The sequence below is a fragment of the Bombus affinis genome, chromosome 3 (assembly GCF_024516045.1).
Source record: "Bombus affinis isolate iyBomAffi1 chromosome 3, iyBomAffi1.2, whole genome shotgun sequence".
Lineage (NCBI taxonomy): Eukaryota > Metazoa > Arthropoda > Insecta > Hymenoptera > Apidae > Bombus > Bombus affinis.
Genome location: NC_066346.1, coordinates 3,116,572 through 3,131,921, shown reverse-complemented (window position 1 = coordinate 3,131,921; position 15,350 = coordinate 3,116,572). Strand labels below are relative to the sequence as shown.

At 41.0% G+C, this 15,350-nt stretch overlaps 3 protein-coding genes and 1 long non-coding RNA gene across 4 annotated transcripts; 2 read left to right on the top strand and 2 right to left on the bottom strand.

Annotated features, from left to right (window-relative positions):
* The first annotated feature begins 104 nt into the window (after positions 1-104).
* LOC126914464 (facilitated trehalose transporter Tret1-like) lies at positions 105-2,917 on the top strand. The gene is made up of 4 exons (XM_050718477.1): positions 105-1,012; positions 1,092-1,659; positions 1,747-1,951; positions 2,026-2,917. Exons 1-4 carry the CDS (start codon positions 949-951, stop codon positions 2,659-2,661), a joined length of 1,473 nt encoding a protein of 490 aa, XP_050574434.1. The 5' UTR covers positions 105-948; the 3' UTR covers positions 2,662-2,917.
* On the bottom strand, positions 2,831-15,252 carry LOC126914473 (WW domain-binding protein 4). Its single transcript, XM_050718492.1, has 7 exons — positions 14,917-15,252; positions 4,738-4,945; positions 4,505-4,606; positions 4,316-4,390; positions 3,974-4,208; positions 3,491-3,830; positions 2,831-3,366 (listed from the first exon to the last, which is right to left on the bottom strand). Coding segments are annotated over exons 1-7 (1,185 nt in total). The 5' UTR covers positions 14,919-15,252; the 3' UTR covers positions 2,831-3,143.
* Positions 7,917-11,574, bottom strand: LOC126914476 (calmodulin-lysine N-methyltransferase). The gene is made up of 2 exons (XM_050718496.1): positions 10,510-11,574; positions 7,917-9,812 (listed from the first exon to the last, which is right to left on the bottom strand). Exons 1-2 carry the CDS (start codon positions 11,203-11,205, stop codon positions 9,453-9,455), a joined length of 1,056 nt encoding a protein of 351 aa, XP_050574453.1. The 5' UTR covers positions 11,206-11,574; the 3' UTR covers positions 7,917-9,452.
* LOC126914499 (uncharacterized) lies at positions 12,426-14,830 on the top strand. Its single transcript, XR_007709668.1, has 2 exons — positions 12,426-14,191; positions 14,628-14,830. It is a non-coding gene; the product is annotated as an uncharacterized LOC126914499 (long non-coding RNA).
* Positions 15,253-15,350: the final 98 nt, after the last annotated feature.

Here is a 15,350-nt window from a genome sequence, read left to right as displayed (position 1 = left end):
AAGTTACAACTGTAGTTGATAAAGAAAGAGTTAATTGCACCAGTATGATTGATGCGATAGATGCTGCTTGTAGGCAGACGAATCTGCCTAGGCAATGATTAAGAAATTTACCATGAACAGTTCTTTTATTGTATCAAATAATCGCTCTAATTAGTGGAATTCTACTTATCATTGTAAAATTGCGATATATAACATAAGTACTTATATAGTTATTTGTGATATTATCATGGTATTGTCGCATGACGAATTCGCGTGGAATTATGCACCAAAAATTGATATGTACATGGGAGTACATAAATTAATTTAAAACCCTTCGCTTGAAGATACTGCTAGGAGATCGTAAATTAACCCCGAGTTAAGAACCGGTAACATAGATCTAGCAGTAAATCATAGCGGAATGTTTAATTATGTTGAGGTGACGATAGTGAAACGATTTTATTTGCAGAATTGAAAATATTTTTCGTAAGCTTGTAATATTAGAGTTCATGTTTAATAGGAAAAGAAAGAACTAATATAAAAAAGAATTTATATTGGGAATTTATATTGTTATAAGAATTAAATATAAATTTGCGGAAAATAAGAATGGAAAAGTAAAAAAGGACGGCGGGGAAAGTGATTATGACAAATATGATTGTTTGTCGAGTACATACAGAATAAGGGAGCTAGACGAAATAGAAGATAAGAGAACTATATTTGACTTATTCGAGTTCGGTAATGAAACGATTACCGATCGCTATAAATTGAACAAAGTACCGAAGTTTTGGCGGCAGAAAGACTGCGTTAACGTACAGGGAAAGAAAACCGTTTATTAGGAAGATGGAATAGAAAAGTTCTCCAGTAGTAAGGATTTTGAAGGGGCAGGTGGGCAAACACACAGACAGACAGACATACAGACAAGAGAGTACGTATTTTGTTTTGAGAGTGAGATAGATAGTCATAAGGGAAGCAATGATCAAGGAGAGTAAGATAGACGAGCCAGGGAGGTTTCGACAACTTGTCGTTGCGCTAATCGGTGAGTATCGTCGAATAGATGGGAGGTAGGCATAGCTTATAATAGAGAGAACTAGAAGTAATAACGTGTTCTTTTCTAGCAAACATAGCCTCTCTGTCGCTTGGAACAATGATAGGTTGGCAATCGCCAACGATACCGCAACTACAAAGTGAGAATCCGCCGGTGGGTAACGAGCCTATGACGAACGAAGCAGCATCCTGGTTGACCGGAATCACATGCATGACAGCTGCTTTAACGAGTTTGATAGTCGGCACGATAGCAAATAGATTCGGGCGTAAGATGACCGGTTATTTGATGGCTTTCGCACTTTTTTCCAATTGGTTGTTTACTACGATCGCGACGCAACAAATGTACTTATTTATCGCGCGTTTCTTTGCGGGTATATCTGGTGGGATGGCATTGTTTTTGGTGCCGCTGTACGTGTCTGAAATCGCGAGCGATGGAATACGCGGAATGTTAGGCAGCCTACTGGTATTCTTGTTGAATGGCGGCATTCTTCTTGGTTATATACTTGGAGCTCTGCTCTCGTATCGGTTATTCTCGATCATAATGCTTGCATTACCTTTATTGTACATCGTGCTGTTTCCTTTCGTACCGGAATCGCCTGTGTATTTGTTGCGATGCAATCGAATCAACGAAGCGGCTAGGTAAGCATGGACAATTTTTTCGCCATCAAACGGACGCGCGCAATGTTTACAATTTTGGCGCGACGTTCTTTTTCGTATTTCCTGTAGGTCTCTAACATGGTTAAGAGGCGGACACAAGCCGACGATGGAGCGAGAAATGTTGCGTTTACAGGAAGAAGCGAAAGAGTTGGACGTTCCGGGACGATCGACGAACAAGCTGTCAGAGATGTTTCGAGACCAAGCAACGATCAAAGGATTGTTCATTACACTGGGGCTATTCGGTGGACAACAACTTGCCGGGATATTTGTTATGGTAAGAAAACATTCGCACGACTGTATACGTCGGTCAGCTTTTTTATATTGACATGTTCCTTTTCTTTTCCGTAGATAAGCTATACAGAAATGATATTTAAGATATCAGGAAGTTCACTGTCACCAAACAGTTCGGCAATTATCGTGGGCGTGATTCAAGTGTTCGGCTCGTGCTTATCTACCACGTTGGTGGAAAGAGTTGGTAGAAGACCGTTGCTTTTAACCTCCTGTTTAGGGATGGGTACATGCCACTTTGTGCTCGGAGTGTTCTGTTACCTGCAAACGCTTGGATACGATGTTAGCCAATTCAGTTGGATTTCGATCGTAGCCTTGTCCGTTTATATGATCACATACAGTTTAGGTATGGGACCAGGTCCATACGTGATCTCTTCGGAAATACTTAGCAGGGATGTTGCGAGTTCCATAGTAACTCTCGGGATGTTTACCGCTTGGGGCATGGCGTTCGTCGTCGTTAAGTTGTTTCCAAGTGTACTCGCATTGTTAGGTATGCACGGCTGTTTCTTCCTGTTCGGGATCTTTTGCACGACTACTTTCGCGTTTATTTTTATTCTTATCCCAGAAACGAAGGGACAACCTCGTCAAGTAATTTTGGATCGACTTAACGGTATTTTTTACTCGTTAGACAATAAACAATATGTTTCGTCAAATGAAATTACTAAAAGAAATGCACCGCCACCTGAACTAATTTGAGAACATTGTAAATAACGCTTTTCGCTATTCGTCAGTCGGACGAGATATTAGATTTTGTCAAAGTACCTGATCGTATAGCAAACACATTCGTATAGTGTGTAGCGGGAAAGGAAACAGAAAAGGAAACAAAAATGAATTGAATGAAGAGAAATGTTACATAAACTACTAATGAAAAAGATATTTCATCTTATATTATCATTTCATACATGTGATATCTGTTTTTAAACATGCTTAAAATATAACGATTTTATTTGGATTTTGTTTGTATTTCTCTAGTAAGGATCTGCTACTAGAGAAAGGTATTTCTCTAGTAAGGATCAGGATTGTAAGAAAATAATACAATCATTGAGTTCTTGGGATATTTTATACTAAATGAACGGTGTAATTTCGAAAGAACATAAGAATGATATGTTCGACCGATTAAAATGATTATAACGTGTAACATTCGATCAAATACACGTTAATCATTGGCACGGTTATTATCAGTCATCGGTTAATCTCTGTCGTACATTTCTATTACCAACTTTTCGTTTCTTAAATTTAATCGGTTGTCCATCATCGTCACTGTCAGCTACGTCGATTTGCGTGATAATCTTTTCTTTGAAAGTTCTTTGCATCGACGTCGGTTCTGTTTTCTCAAAGACGGGTAATTGTAATTGCAGTTGCTTTTGCTGTGGCAACTGAAAATCCACTGGTTTCGTTTCGCTGAAACAGAACATGTTCGAACGTTGTTTTATTTGTTAATTTATCTAATGATAATTTATTTCTCTCTTTTCCTTTTATCCTCTTTCTGTTTTGTATGCGTGTGTTATTTCTGAACAATACTTACATCTTTTGAACAGTTTGCCAAGGTCCATATGGATGCGATTTTAGCGGAATGCTATAGTCTCGCCTATACGGTCGGCTTTCCTCTTCGGTTCCGGTTTCCGTTTTCTTTGCTGTATTTTCATTTGTTCCTAGTTGTGATTGGGTACCGGATACCTTTCTCAGTTCCTTCAACTTTTGTCTCTCGGCATTGGCCCGTTTCTCTTCGAGAATGTCCGCATTTGCGATCGCTTCTTCCTTATCCAATTGTTTTAATAATTCCTCTTGAAGCGCTTGCTCCCTTGCTTCTTCTTCTTGTTCCGCGAACGTCATGTATCCTTCCTCTGGTGGATCCCAAACGGATTCTAGAGTACAAAATGTATACTAAGAGAACTATAATTAACAGAAGCGGAGAATTATGCGGAAAGTAAAAAAGAAGAACAGAAGGGAGAAGAGAAGAAAGTTCGAAATTGATATACATACATACACGGATATAATATGTACTCACCGTTGCTTTCGATGTGCCAATAATACGTGTACCCTTCGGGACTGAGAGCTTCGTACCAAAGTTTTTGAACAGGTTTCGCAGGACGCTCGTCTTCCACAATTCTTTTCCCTTTTCCTTTTCCCTTTCCTATTCTACTTTTCCCTTGATTCCTATTATCGCCTCTTTGTTGAGATTTCGATTGTTGTGTTGTATGTCTCGAGAGAGTTGGATCACATGGATCGACTTCCTGAGGAAACTGAAATGTTACAATGTCTGTTGTTGTAGTTGTCGAAAGCTTTCACGGATGAGTACGTTAAAGAGGTTGTTTAGGATAGGACGATCGATTGGTATTTGAATTCCCACCTGTTGATTTTCACCTTTAAACTTAAACTGTGTTTCTGTGGTGGCTGCCGCTACACGATTGAAATTCGACGGCACCTGCAATGTATGCATTTTCTCCTTTCTTTTTCCTTTTGTCAAAAACGAATTAAGATGACGAAAGATTCCATTAATGCAATGCTTTCATTAATATAGGTAATGTCAAATACTCACGTCTTTTGTTTCTAACCGATTGAATTTCTCTTTGATGATTCTGTCCGCGGTCATATCTCTCGTATTGTTTTCTACGTCCTTCAAGTATGCGGCCATAGCTGCCTAAACGTGAGAAACAAAGAGAAACAATTAACTATTTCAAATGCATGTGGAATAATACCTTGCACATTTTTCATTTCATTAACAGCGCGCGCGTGCGTACATCTAAAAAATAGAAAAAAAAACGAACGTACGTTCTCCATTTTCTTAATATCGCCTTCGATTTTCTTGTTCTGCTTCGCCTGCTTTGCACTGTTTTTGTGGATTTCCTTAAGTCGTTTGCTAACATTTTCCTTGTGCTTCTTACCACCTTCGTGAAAATCGATACTAGGTTTATTGTCAGCAATCCAACACTTACAGAAGTCGCAAAATTTACGGCCTTGAGACTTCCAATAGTCCGCCCTGCAACAAAATTTAATACAACTCCTCCGTATCTTTCTTCCTTTTCTTTTCGCATACCATACACGATGTTTCATACGCCAATGGGACAATCTGAATTACTCTTGCGGTAAGACAGAAATTATTGAGAAAGAAAGAAGAAGAGGAAAGAAACGAGGGATTAACAACGTTCGTTGGAAATTAGTCGGCAATTAGACAATCATTTCGTAGCTTTGGGATTTACTGAAATTTACATGATCGGATGATTGCGTTCGTTCGTACGAACGCGTTTTGTCTGCAATAATGCTCGACCTTTTTATTTTCGCTAGTCGTCCATCGAACAAATCGCAATTCCTTCAACAATGCCACGTTATGACAATAATAGAGCGTGTATTAATAGTAACATAAGCCTATAAATAGGTAGCGGGAAGATTAAGGTTGGCCAACTAGCTAATCGTCTAGGAGCCAATTGGTACCCTGGTATCTTTGTGTTAGGTGCATCGTTCGTAATTTCCGCAATACTCTGTCGCAACATTATGACTATTAAACACGTTCATTTCATAGTACACGTGGCAACCACTCTATCTATCTATAATTGACGATCTTTTTCCTGCTGATTACTCGATTTTTAATGGAACAGAAGTGCGCTCGGTAGAGGCGCGATAGGACGTTCGGTGTACGTAGTTGTTTGCGGCGAGGGCGAGGGCAAAATTCTTCGAGGCTCGAAATCCACCAGCATCCTCGCCGGTCCAACGTATAGCACGCGAATAGAACCGTCAGCCACGATGCCGTTCTTGTAATCGGCCAACACCAGAGTATATTTCCGTGCTTACTTTTTGGCATGAGTGTTTGATCAAGATAGGCGTTTATATCCAAAGCGGGTGGAATTTTTTCGAGAATGATCGTACACATCTTTAAATGATGCTGACAGAGGGAAACAGAGATTCGTTTTAAGCAATCGTCCAATCGTGTGACCATCCGTAGGACGTAGGATGAAGTTGCTCAAACGGGGAATTAGCTTGCGAAACTAGCTAGCTGCGAATCAGAAAAATCTTTGATAAATTTCGAGTAGCGGCTAGCCAAAAACAATTGGCACCTATGAAATGTAATTTCCACGACACAACCAACGACGACGACACGACGACGACAACGACCACCGCGATGTACCCATCAGGCACGCCCTTAATTTTACGCAACGATTTATTTTTAGACAGCAGAGATGGTACAGAATGGAACGTGATCGTATTTATTCGTTCATAAGTATTACATGTTCGGCCGTCCAAAGCCTTTTCCTCGAAGCTTACAGTTATTAGATCGTTAGATCGAGCATTTGCCTGAAATTGTTTAAAAGGGAATTTCGACGGCCAAACGATTTGAAAATATATGGCGTCGTTCCGAACCGGGTTTGTTACATCGTTTTATAGCTCTACGCTCGAGCGGAAAAAAGGTTCGTGGTTTGTTCTAATTTTATCTTGGGGGGTTGTATACGTGTTTCAACGTTTAAAAGACGCGTCTTATAAACCGCGTGCAATATCGATGTCGTTACTTTGTGGTTTGTTCATCTTTTTGGCACTGTTTACTATTAACGAATACGAATAACAAATAAAGCACATCGTATCGTTTATCACGACGAATATCTTTTACTAGAGAACACGAACATTCACGAGAACCTATACAACTTATAACGAGCCCAATGCTGGAAATCAATATACGCGTTAGATGAATGCATACAGCAGCGATGTCATTCTCATTAACGATGGAACAGGTACACGATATGAAAATTCTGATAAACGACCAACTGCTCCAATTCGACTCGCTCTAAATATACACGCAAGTAGGGAAAATCTTTATCTGTTGTTTCACCGTTATTCCATGTGGCCTGTTTCGAATAGTCCTATCTACGAACTGCAAGCAACATCCTATTATGGCTGCTTACTTTCGCATTTGCACGCTCTCTCTTTCTCTCTTTCTTCTTGCGAGTCCCTGTGCACCGATATTCGATAAATGCTATTTGAGTTGTTCAATTCGATCAATGCGTTCGTTTATCAGTGGCTGGAAGGCAGCTACGATTGGAAAGCAGGGAAATTGCATACGATGCCTAATAGTTGAATAATTTCACTCTGATTGTCCATCGATTAACGCGGAAAGATTATCTCCGATGTATTTTTACACGAATATCCGGCCATTTACTTTCTTCGAATGACGGGCAAATACGGAAAATCCGAAGGAGGATGCACCGGTCCACGTGGGTTTTATGGACAACGATAACACAACTATAAAACAGTGACAAACCGGTTATGTTACAATTCGGTAGTCCAGTTGGTAGGTTCGATACAGGTTTTCAAAGATTCGACGTCGATCTTACTTGTCAATGAGATGCATCGGGATTTCGAACGGCGATTCTATTGATAAATTTTCGAAACGCGGAACTTGATTACATCACTTTTTTTCCATACAACAAACGGCGATTATTAACGGCGATTAATAATAGCACAGGCACAGCGTTTTTTTCTCAATCGATGAGAACGCCATACATGATCGCATTGCATTGTAGTTCTATATAGGGGAAGGTCGGTAAACATCTACCAAGTACTAATAATAAATATGTAAATGGATACGATGAACGTACTTTCTACCCAAACCTTTCAACAGAAAGCTAAGAATAATCTGCACGAATTACGATGATCGTACTACATAATTATCAGTCGATTAACAATCGATCGTACGAATCGGGTATATATCGTGCAAATAAGAGAGAACGAGAGAAAGAAATAAAGAAAAAAAAAGAAGAGGAAAATGAGGATAACGTGAGACGGAAAGCTAGAGAAAAATATCGTAGAAACGTGTACGTATAAAATCGATGAAAAGACAGCACGTGTAGATTGCAGAACGCCGTATCGTTTGACAGGAAAGTGAAATTGTGCGAGAGCACCTGGCTACGACTAGATCTAGTCGAAAAACTGCTAGACGGTTGGATCGATCGCAAAACGCCAGATTCAAAGGAATAAGTGAAAATATTTTATTTGTAATAATTTCCTTACATATCTGACACACATACATCTATACTCGCATACGCACGTACGTACAAATACTCGTCGTTATCTCCGTAAAGATACAGATAAGTACGCGATAATGGAAATTTGGTAGCTTTGACTATGCTGAACTAGGTTGGTCCTTTGTAGTAATTGTTCGGTCTGCGCTGCAACTCGGTTGTAAAGAAAAAGGTGAAGGAAAATATATCGATAAAAGAAGGATCAAGCGAGAAAGGAAGGAAGGAAGAGAAGGAGGGAAAAGGAAAGGAAGGAAATCGTGCTATACTTGGTAATCGTCAGGATTTCAGATATTTCAGAAAAATCATTTTCGTTCAATCGATACAAACGAATAAATATTTACGCGTACGTATACCGCATTACTGGATTAATTCGAAAGTTCGTTTGTTTTTGGATCGTTTATTTAAAGAAAAACAAAAAAGATATAATTTTAATTGAACTTAAAGAGCTGCTGAAACGCGCAACGATATACGGATCCATAGTACGTATATATATATATATACGGCTACATGTAAAAAAGTCTTTCGTCTTTATCTTGTAGAAAGATCGTTTTGGACCCTCGATTGAAAGCTAGATCGAAAAGGTGGCATATAAATGGCAAAAAGCATTCACGAGGAAGATTTACGATAGCGATTGACGTTGGTCGTTAGCTTCGATCTGCTCGTATGCCGACCGTTGCTGTCATAACAGCGTGAAATACGAAACAAAACTCCAAATTTCTTCAAACACCGACAAACATGTGCCGTTTTTAGGAAAAGTTGATTTCTTAAAGTCTAACGAGGGGAGGAACGAAACATAAGCGTTATCGGATAAACCGTGTATACATGTTACCGTATACGCCTTTACCGTGTCCTTTCTTTACGTTTCTTTTATCGTGCAATCACGACTATTTGTATAATCCACGCTAGATACCTACGAATGCCAATTTCTTTTCTATTCTCGCAGCGATAAACTGTCCGAGTGCACTTACGAGAATCGCGATTGCCACTTTTCACTTCTATCAGTCTAACATCAGGTACTTGAAATACTATCGTTTACAACTCGTTCGGGTAACGCGTATCGTGTAATGGAAAAGCAATCTTTAATCGTAACTATCGATTAACAGTAGAAACACGTACGTATATTGGTTAACGTTTCATCGAATGCGTTTTCGAACGATTCGATTATACTCGATAGTACGATTTCACGTTCGTATTTGCTTTAAATTGGTAGCTACTTATAATATTAGGTATATTTGAAGAACGGATATGGATGGCGAAAAAAAAGATCGCGTATTCGAGAGAAGACTACATAGAGGAAAAAGCAGAGAAAAAGAGGTAAAAATCGATTGGGTGGAAAAGCTAAACTAGTCGGGTAGTAACGGAATGGTACAAGGGAATGGCCCGGAATCGAGATAAAATGGGCCAGGGAGGAACTCTTTGAATCTAGATGTGGATGTGGATGGTGATCTTGTTGGCGAGCTGCTCGACGATCGACACGTATCATCCGGGTGACGTTTTCTTTTGCTTGGTCAGCTCCAAAAGGATCGGATAATGGAGGTCTGGACAATACTCCTGGCTGTGCTCCAACAACTCCAGATGCCTCGACCAAATCATTCCATCGTAACGGTCTATTCGCCGCGCGACGAAACCTCGTTTTACCGCTGCTTCGGTGAATTGCTCGAAAGTAGATCCTCGTCTTGGCGCCATCACCAAGGCGACGCCGTCGTTTGCCAGCCAACCGTAGATCGTTTCCACCAAGTCTGACCTAGCCTCGTCGAAGAAGAGACAGTCCGCGCACAGGATCACGTCGTATAGCTTTCCCGTAAATTTTGCAACATCCTTGGCGCCGCCGGTCCAGCTCTACCGGTAAAAATTCAATTCAGAAATTCCCAAGCTTTTACCGAACACTCGAACAGCTTCGATCGAACGACGAGTGAAAATTCCGTTGCACTTTGCGGCTTTAATCAGCAACGACGGCGACGACGACGACGACAACGATCTCGATCACGATGACACAGGAACATCGATCGATCGTGCGAACGATTGATGCGCTACGAGATGTAGGAAAAAAGTAATTGGTGCGGCAGCGAACGAGACATTGTGGTCGTCGTGTTCGTTGTGGATCGAACGAATTACGTAGTGGCGAAAATTTTTGAATCGTCTCGTTCAAAGGGTAAACGTTTTCACGATTCTCGAAGGAACAAAAACGGATCCCGATCGGTCAAGAACAAGAGAAAACTGAAGCATAAAGGGTCGCGGTAGACCGACTGGAATTTGTCCGTAGCATCGTGCTAAAGAAAAACGCGCACGCGCGATTCTCGTTGATGGGAAAGCTCGAGAAAGGACTAACGCTCGAAAGCTCGCGCGCGATGCGGTGCGTTAGGTTAGCGGGGCTACCGCGTGGCGTATGTAATGCGCACCGCGTGTTCCCATCGTGTATCGAATAGTTGCTTGCCTATCGTCATCGGTCTGCTCTACGAGAAGATGAACGAGACGATAGAGGGGCGCGCGCGTGAGCAAGACGAGACGCGTAATAGACGCGAGAAGAAGAAATCACCTTGACTCGAAGGCCGTTGGGGTGCGGGTGTGCGAACGCCCTGACCGATCTGGCTGCCCTGATCGCCCTGGCCGCTTTGGCCCATTGAACCACGCCGCAATCCACGAAATCGGTCATACCGTTCCTAAATATGATACGTCGTACGTTGTTCACGCTGGTCACGTTGCCATCTGTCAGTGCGATTTCCTTCGGATCGCAGTACTTGGCGACGATCACCCCTGCCAGACAGCTCATACCGCCGCCGAGTTCGAGGACTTTTCTGTTTCGACACAGCTGTCGGTTTTTCAACAAATAGTATGCCAAACATTCCTCCGACGGCCAGACGCAGATGTTGCCGGTATTGTTGAAACCGATCAATTCGTTCGCCGTAAAATTCTTGTTTAATCGACGGATCTCTACAGTAAACAGCTTGTTCTCTAAAACTGTCGAATATTCGTACCAAACTGCGGAATCTGGATCCGCGGCACTGCTCTCCATCCGGTCGACTCTTAACAAATCGAAACTGGTGAAACGGCGAACCGAGATCTCGTCCTCCGTGTCCACCGAAATTGGTTCCTGGGGACCGATCAGCGCCTTAGCGAGGATGCGCCATCGTCGTTGCGCGGTACTTTTCTTTTTCCCTATTTTGTCTTCGAGAATGCCGTCATGTCCCACTTTTTGTATCTGCGGCTCGCCGATTATACACTTCTCGGACATTTTCTCTTTTTCCGGTCGCGCTTTCCATCGAAATGTGCTCTTCCGATGCTACGAAAGGACGCGTTTCGTACCAAACATCGAAACATGAGAACGGTCAACACCGACCGGATCATCCACATGCTCCATCGTAACGCCGTGCATTTCTTTCCTTTTCGTTTTTCTTTCTCTTAACTTCTTTTCCTTTGCTCTCCCCTTGCCTTTCGAAGTTCGACGACTCGAGACTCGGTCGGGACGAATTCGATATCTCGGGAACGACTCTTGGTTCTTCGTTCCTCTACGAAGACGGGTGAACGAGGATGAACGAGACAAGGGACACGAGCTGAGACTAAAAGCGCGAAGCCAACTTCTAACTCGCGCCACGCGGATGCCGAGCGTTCACCGCGTCCGTTTCACGCCTGCGCGCATCCTCCCGTCTCTTTTATCCGCTTTCCACTCCGCGCAACTTCACCCTCCGATACACCCCGTCCCTTTGCCCTCTCCTCCCTCGCACCCCAGCCGCATTGCTCCCCCGACACCTCTTTCTGACCCATTCTCGCTTTGATTCACCGCGTCTCTTTTCTTCTCTTCGCGTTCGTTCTTCCTTCTCCCTTCGTTTCTACTTTTTCTATCCCCGTCTCTATCTCCGTCGCTCGCTTGCTCGATCCCCTTTCGTAGGAAAAGAAAAAGTAGAAACAAAACTAGAGAGGACTAGCTTTCTACTTACAATTAACTAACGCTACAGAGATATCGTCTATTTCCGAAAGTTTCGATCTTTGCCTCTTTTAAGGATAGTAGCCCGGACCCGAAACGATTCAACCGGCCAACTCGTAACGTGTAGAATAAAGTTTGAAAAGCTGGCGGCGCCATGAGTTCGCCGATGCTCCTCTGCCACTCTGTCCCGACAACGTATCGAGGTTACGACAAACGTGGCGCTATTCGTGGCGCTATCCCGGAAAACTGGCAAATATACGATGATATCGTGAGAAGAGATCTTACACGATACGAGAGGCTGTGTCCCTCGAATCTTTTATCTCGCGAGAAAGACGATTATTCTCTAAAACTTTTTCCAATGAAACTTTACGGCGAAAGTCAAAACATTTTTCTCAATACCGCGCTCTCATTTTCTCCGCGTTGGCTTCGCTTTTTTAGTCTGCTTCCATTCGCAAAGCGCGGTGGCAGCCTTTGCTTCTGCCTATGATTCATAAAAATAAACAAACATCCACAGGATTATCAGGATGCGGGGATGAGACATGGCTTCGCGAAAGAAAATGTATATAGCTATGTATGTATTTATATAGCGTATCTAGTAATTATAGATATATAGCGGACACGGCTCGGACGAGCTTTGAAATAGCGCGACAAGGTATCTGTTTGAGTTGTCTGGTCGATTTTAATCGGTTCGCCTGCGGCCAATCCAATTTGCCTTAAACGAGACAGAATTTTTAACGGTATTATTACGTAAAACGTAACGCGGTAGAATACTTTACACCGTAGTGCAACTGTTATACGCGGCTTACCAGCCAAACGATCTCTATTTGTCGCTTTATGCTTGTCGAAAATATCGTTGTCGAGATGATTATTCTGAATTTAAACTCGGTCGTTCGATGAACGAGGAAAAAATGCTAGCTAACGAAGATGCGACGATAAAGGTAATCTCGCATTGCAGGCCGATATAGTCCAATTATTTTTGTCACGCGATTCTATCCAACGAGATCATGTCATTTTCATCATTGCACATGCAGATCAGCCTTAATACGGTTCGTTTTGCACATTCCGTAAATTGTAATAAACGTATAAATTGTAATAAACGTATTTGTGTATTTTCGGTAATCTTTTGTAGCGGGGCGATTTGCGTGTGTCGACACGTGCATGTAGCTACCTATTACGCTTATGCAACTGCAAAGGATAGAAAGGGAAGGGGAAAGAAAAGATAGTAGCAAATAGAGGGAGAGTTGGTCCATTCGTACATAATCTACTTACTTTATGTTATTTGACACGAATAGAAGTTGGAGACAACGATACTTCTGCTTTCATTCAAGCGCGTAGCTGATAGTCTCTGTTTGCCAAGACGCATATAGATTTTCTCGCACCTCGTTAAAACGCGAATTAACCAATAAGATACGCGGAAACGAATCTTTTCCTTACTTTTACTTTCGAGTTAAGGAAATCGACATTTGGTGAAACTATAGGGAACTGTTATCTCCTTTCCGATTTCGACGATTTTCGAATATATTAGAAAAATCAACATTTTGAATGGCTTCTTCCTATAAATATAACCGACGGTTGGTTTTAGTTTCCGAGATACTTGCGAAAAACAATCGGCATCACTACAATGAATTCTGCCTATAATTGTGCGTCCATAACAGCGTATGCGTCATTATTGGTTGTTAGCCGCGTCATGGCGCGACGCCTGGATAAAGTGACATTTAATTCAAACCTATATAAACCATACACAAAAGATAAAAATTAGATTTAGGTTAGGCGTTATTTTATCCGATCGCCGCGCCGTGAGGTGGTTGGCAACTAATAACGATGAATACGTTGAATATAGGTAGAATTCACCATAATGGTACCGACAGTTTCTTGCGAATATCTTGGAAACTAAGATCGACTATCGTTTATATGCATAGGAAGTAGTTGTTCAAAATGTTGATGTATGTAACATACTTCAAAATCATCGAAATCGGGGAAGAGGTAGCTTTTCTCCAGTTCCTTCTGACATTCCTTTTCTGTTGATTTAAATACACTTTAATGCGATGTTCGATATAAAACATTCGGAATGTAGCAACGAAAGTTAATCATTTCTAGAAATATCGTTGAATATCGATTTTTCTCTGAGAGGAAATCGGTTGACGACAATACGAACAGAATCGGAAAAGTAAACAGCTCTTGAAAGAACGAGGCATGGTGAATGATACGATACAATACGATAGATACAATACAATTCGAAACGATATGATACGAGCCGATCCGATTTGAATCGACGAGGTTGCCAATAGACAAGTAGGTAAGAAGTACTGAAATGGTTTCGTGCTTGCCTTTCAGTGCAATGCGGTGATTTTGTATTCTTGCGGTGTTCTCCTGGCAGACCCTTTCGACGCACTGCGTCTAATTTGATCGAAACTCGAAACTAGCTAAATTCTCTTTTACTTCTTTCTCTCGGTTCTCTCTTTTTCGCTCACCAAATCCTATCTTTTTCTCTACTTTTTCCGTTTTATTTTTATTACTGCATCAAAACTCCTAACGTATTAGCACTATTGACTTTTTCCACGACTGTCCTTGTGCTTGTTTCATCGACGCTTATTGCACAAAAATTTGCCAACAGCATAACGATTGCCAACATTTCTATTCGTATTATCGCGTTCTGTTCTGTTCCATAACGAGTACAAAATACTTAGTATTATAACTGCCCATTGTTTTATTTAAAAATATTGAACTTTTAGGTTAGAAGAAACTGCAATGCGGATTTTAAACGAATCAGAAATCAGTTACGTGTGTAGTGTAATAATGAAAAAAGTAGTCCGGCATGACAAGATGCGATGATGTTTATTGAATATGTATTTTTTATGTATTCACGTAAAAATACGTACACATATATACAAGTGTAAAGCGAGAAAGAGAAGCAATAAATGTATGTAAGAATGTTCGATGTACATACGTACATATAAGCATTCCTATAAATGAATATATATATGTGTTTACTATAAAAAAGTTGTATAATAATGTACTTACATTTTTTAAGTCCTGAAGAAGGATTCCTAATGCGTCTTCATTAATTATGAACAATGAAATAAATAGTTTCCATAAAACTGTCTTTTTTCGAATCGCTCGAAAATCTAACCTCAAAATATTAAGCACATTTATTCGAAATATTTTTAAATTTTGATTTGCTTCATTGACATTTCCTTCGCGTTGTATAACATTTTCATTAAACTAAGATAGATTTCTCTATATAAAAGTGTATGTAAACGTAAAAGTAAACGAAAACACTGCTCGTACGATATCACCGTATGAAACAACACATAAAAGCGAAACAGCTGATGGCGTAGGGCGTAGGCGATATAAACTATAAAGTATGTACCAACTGTAAACGATCGCAAATAGCAAGTGATCAACTAGCGCCATCTGGAATTGGAAGTATGAAACATTATAGAGAATTTTAGTTT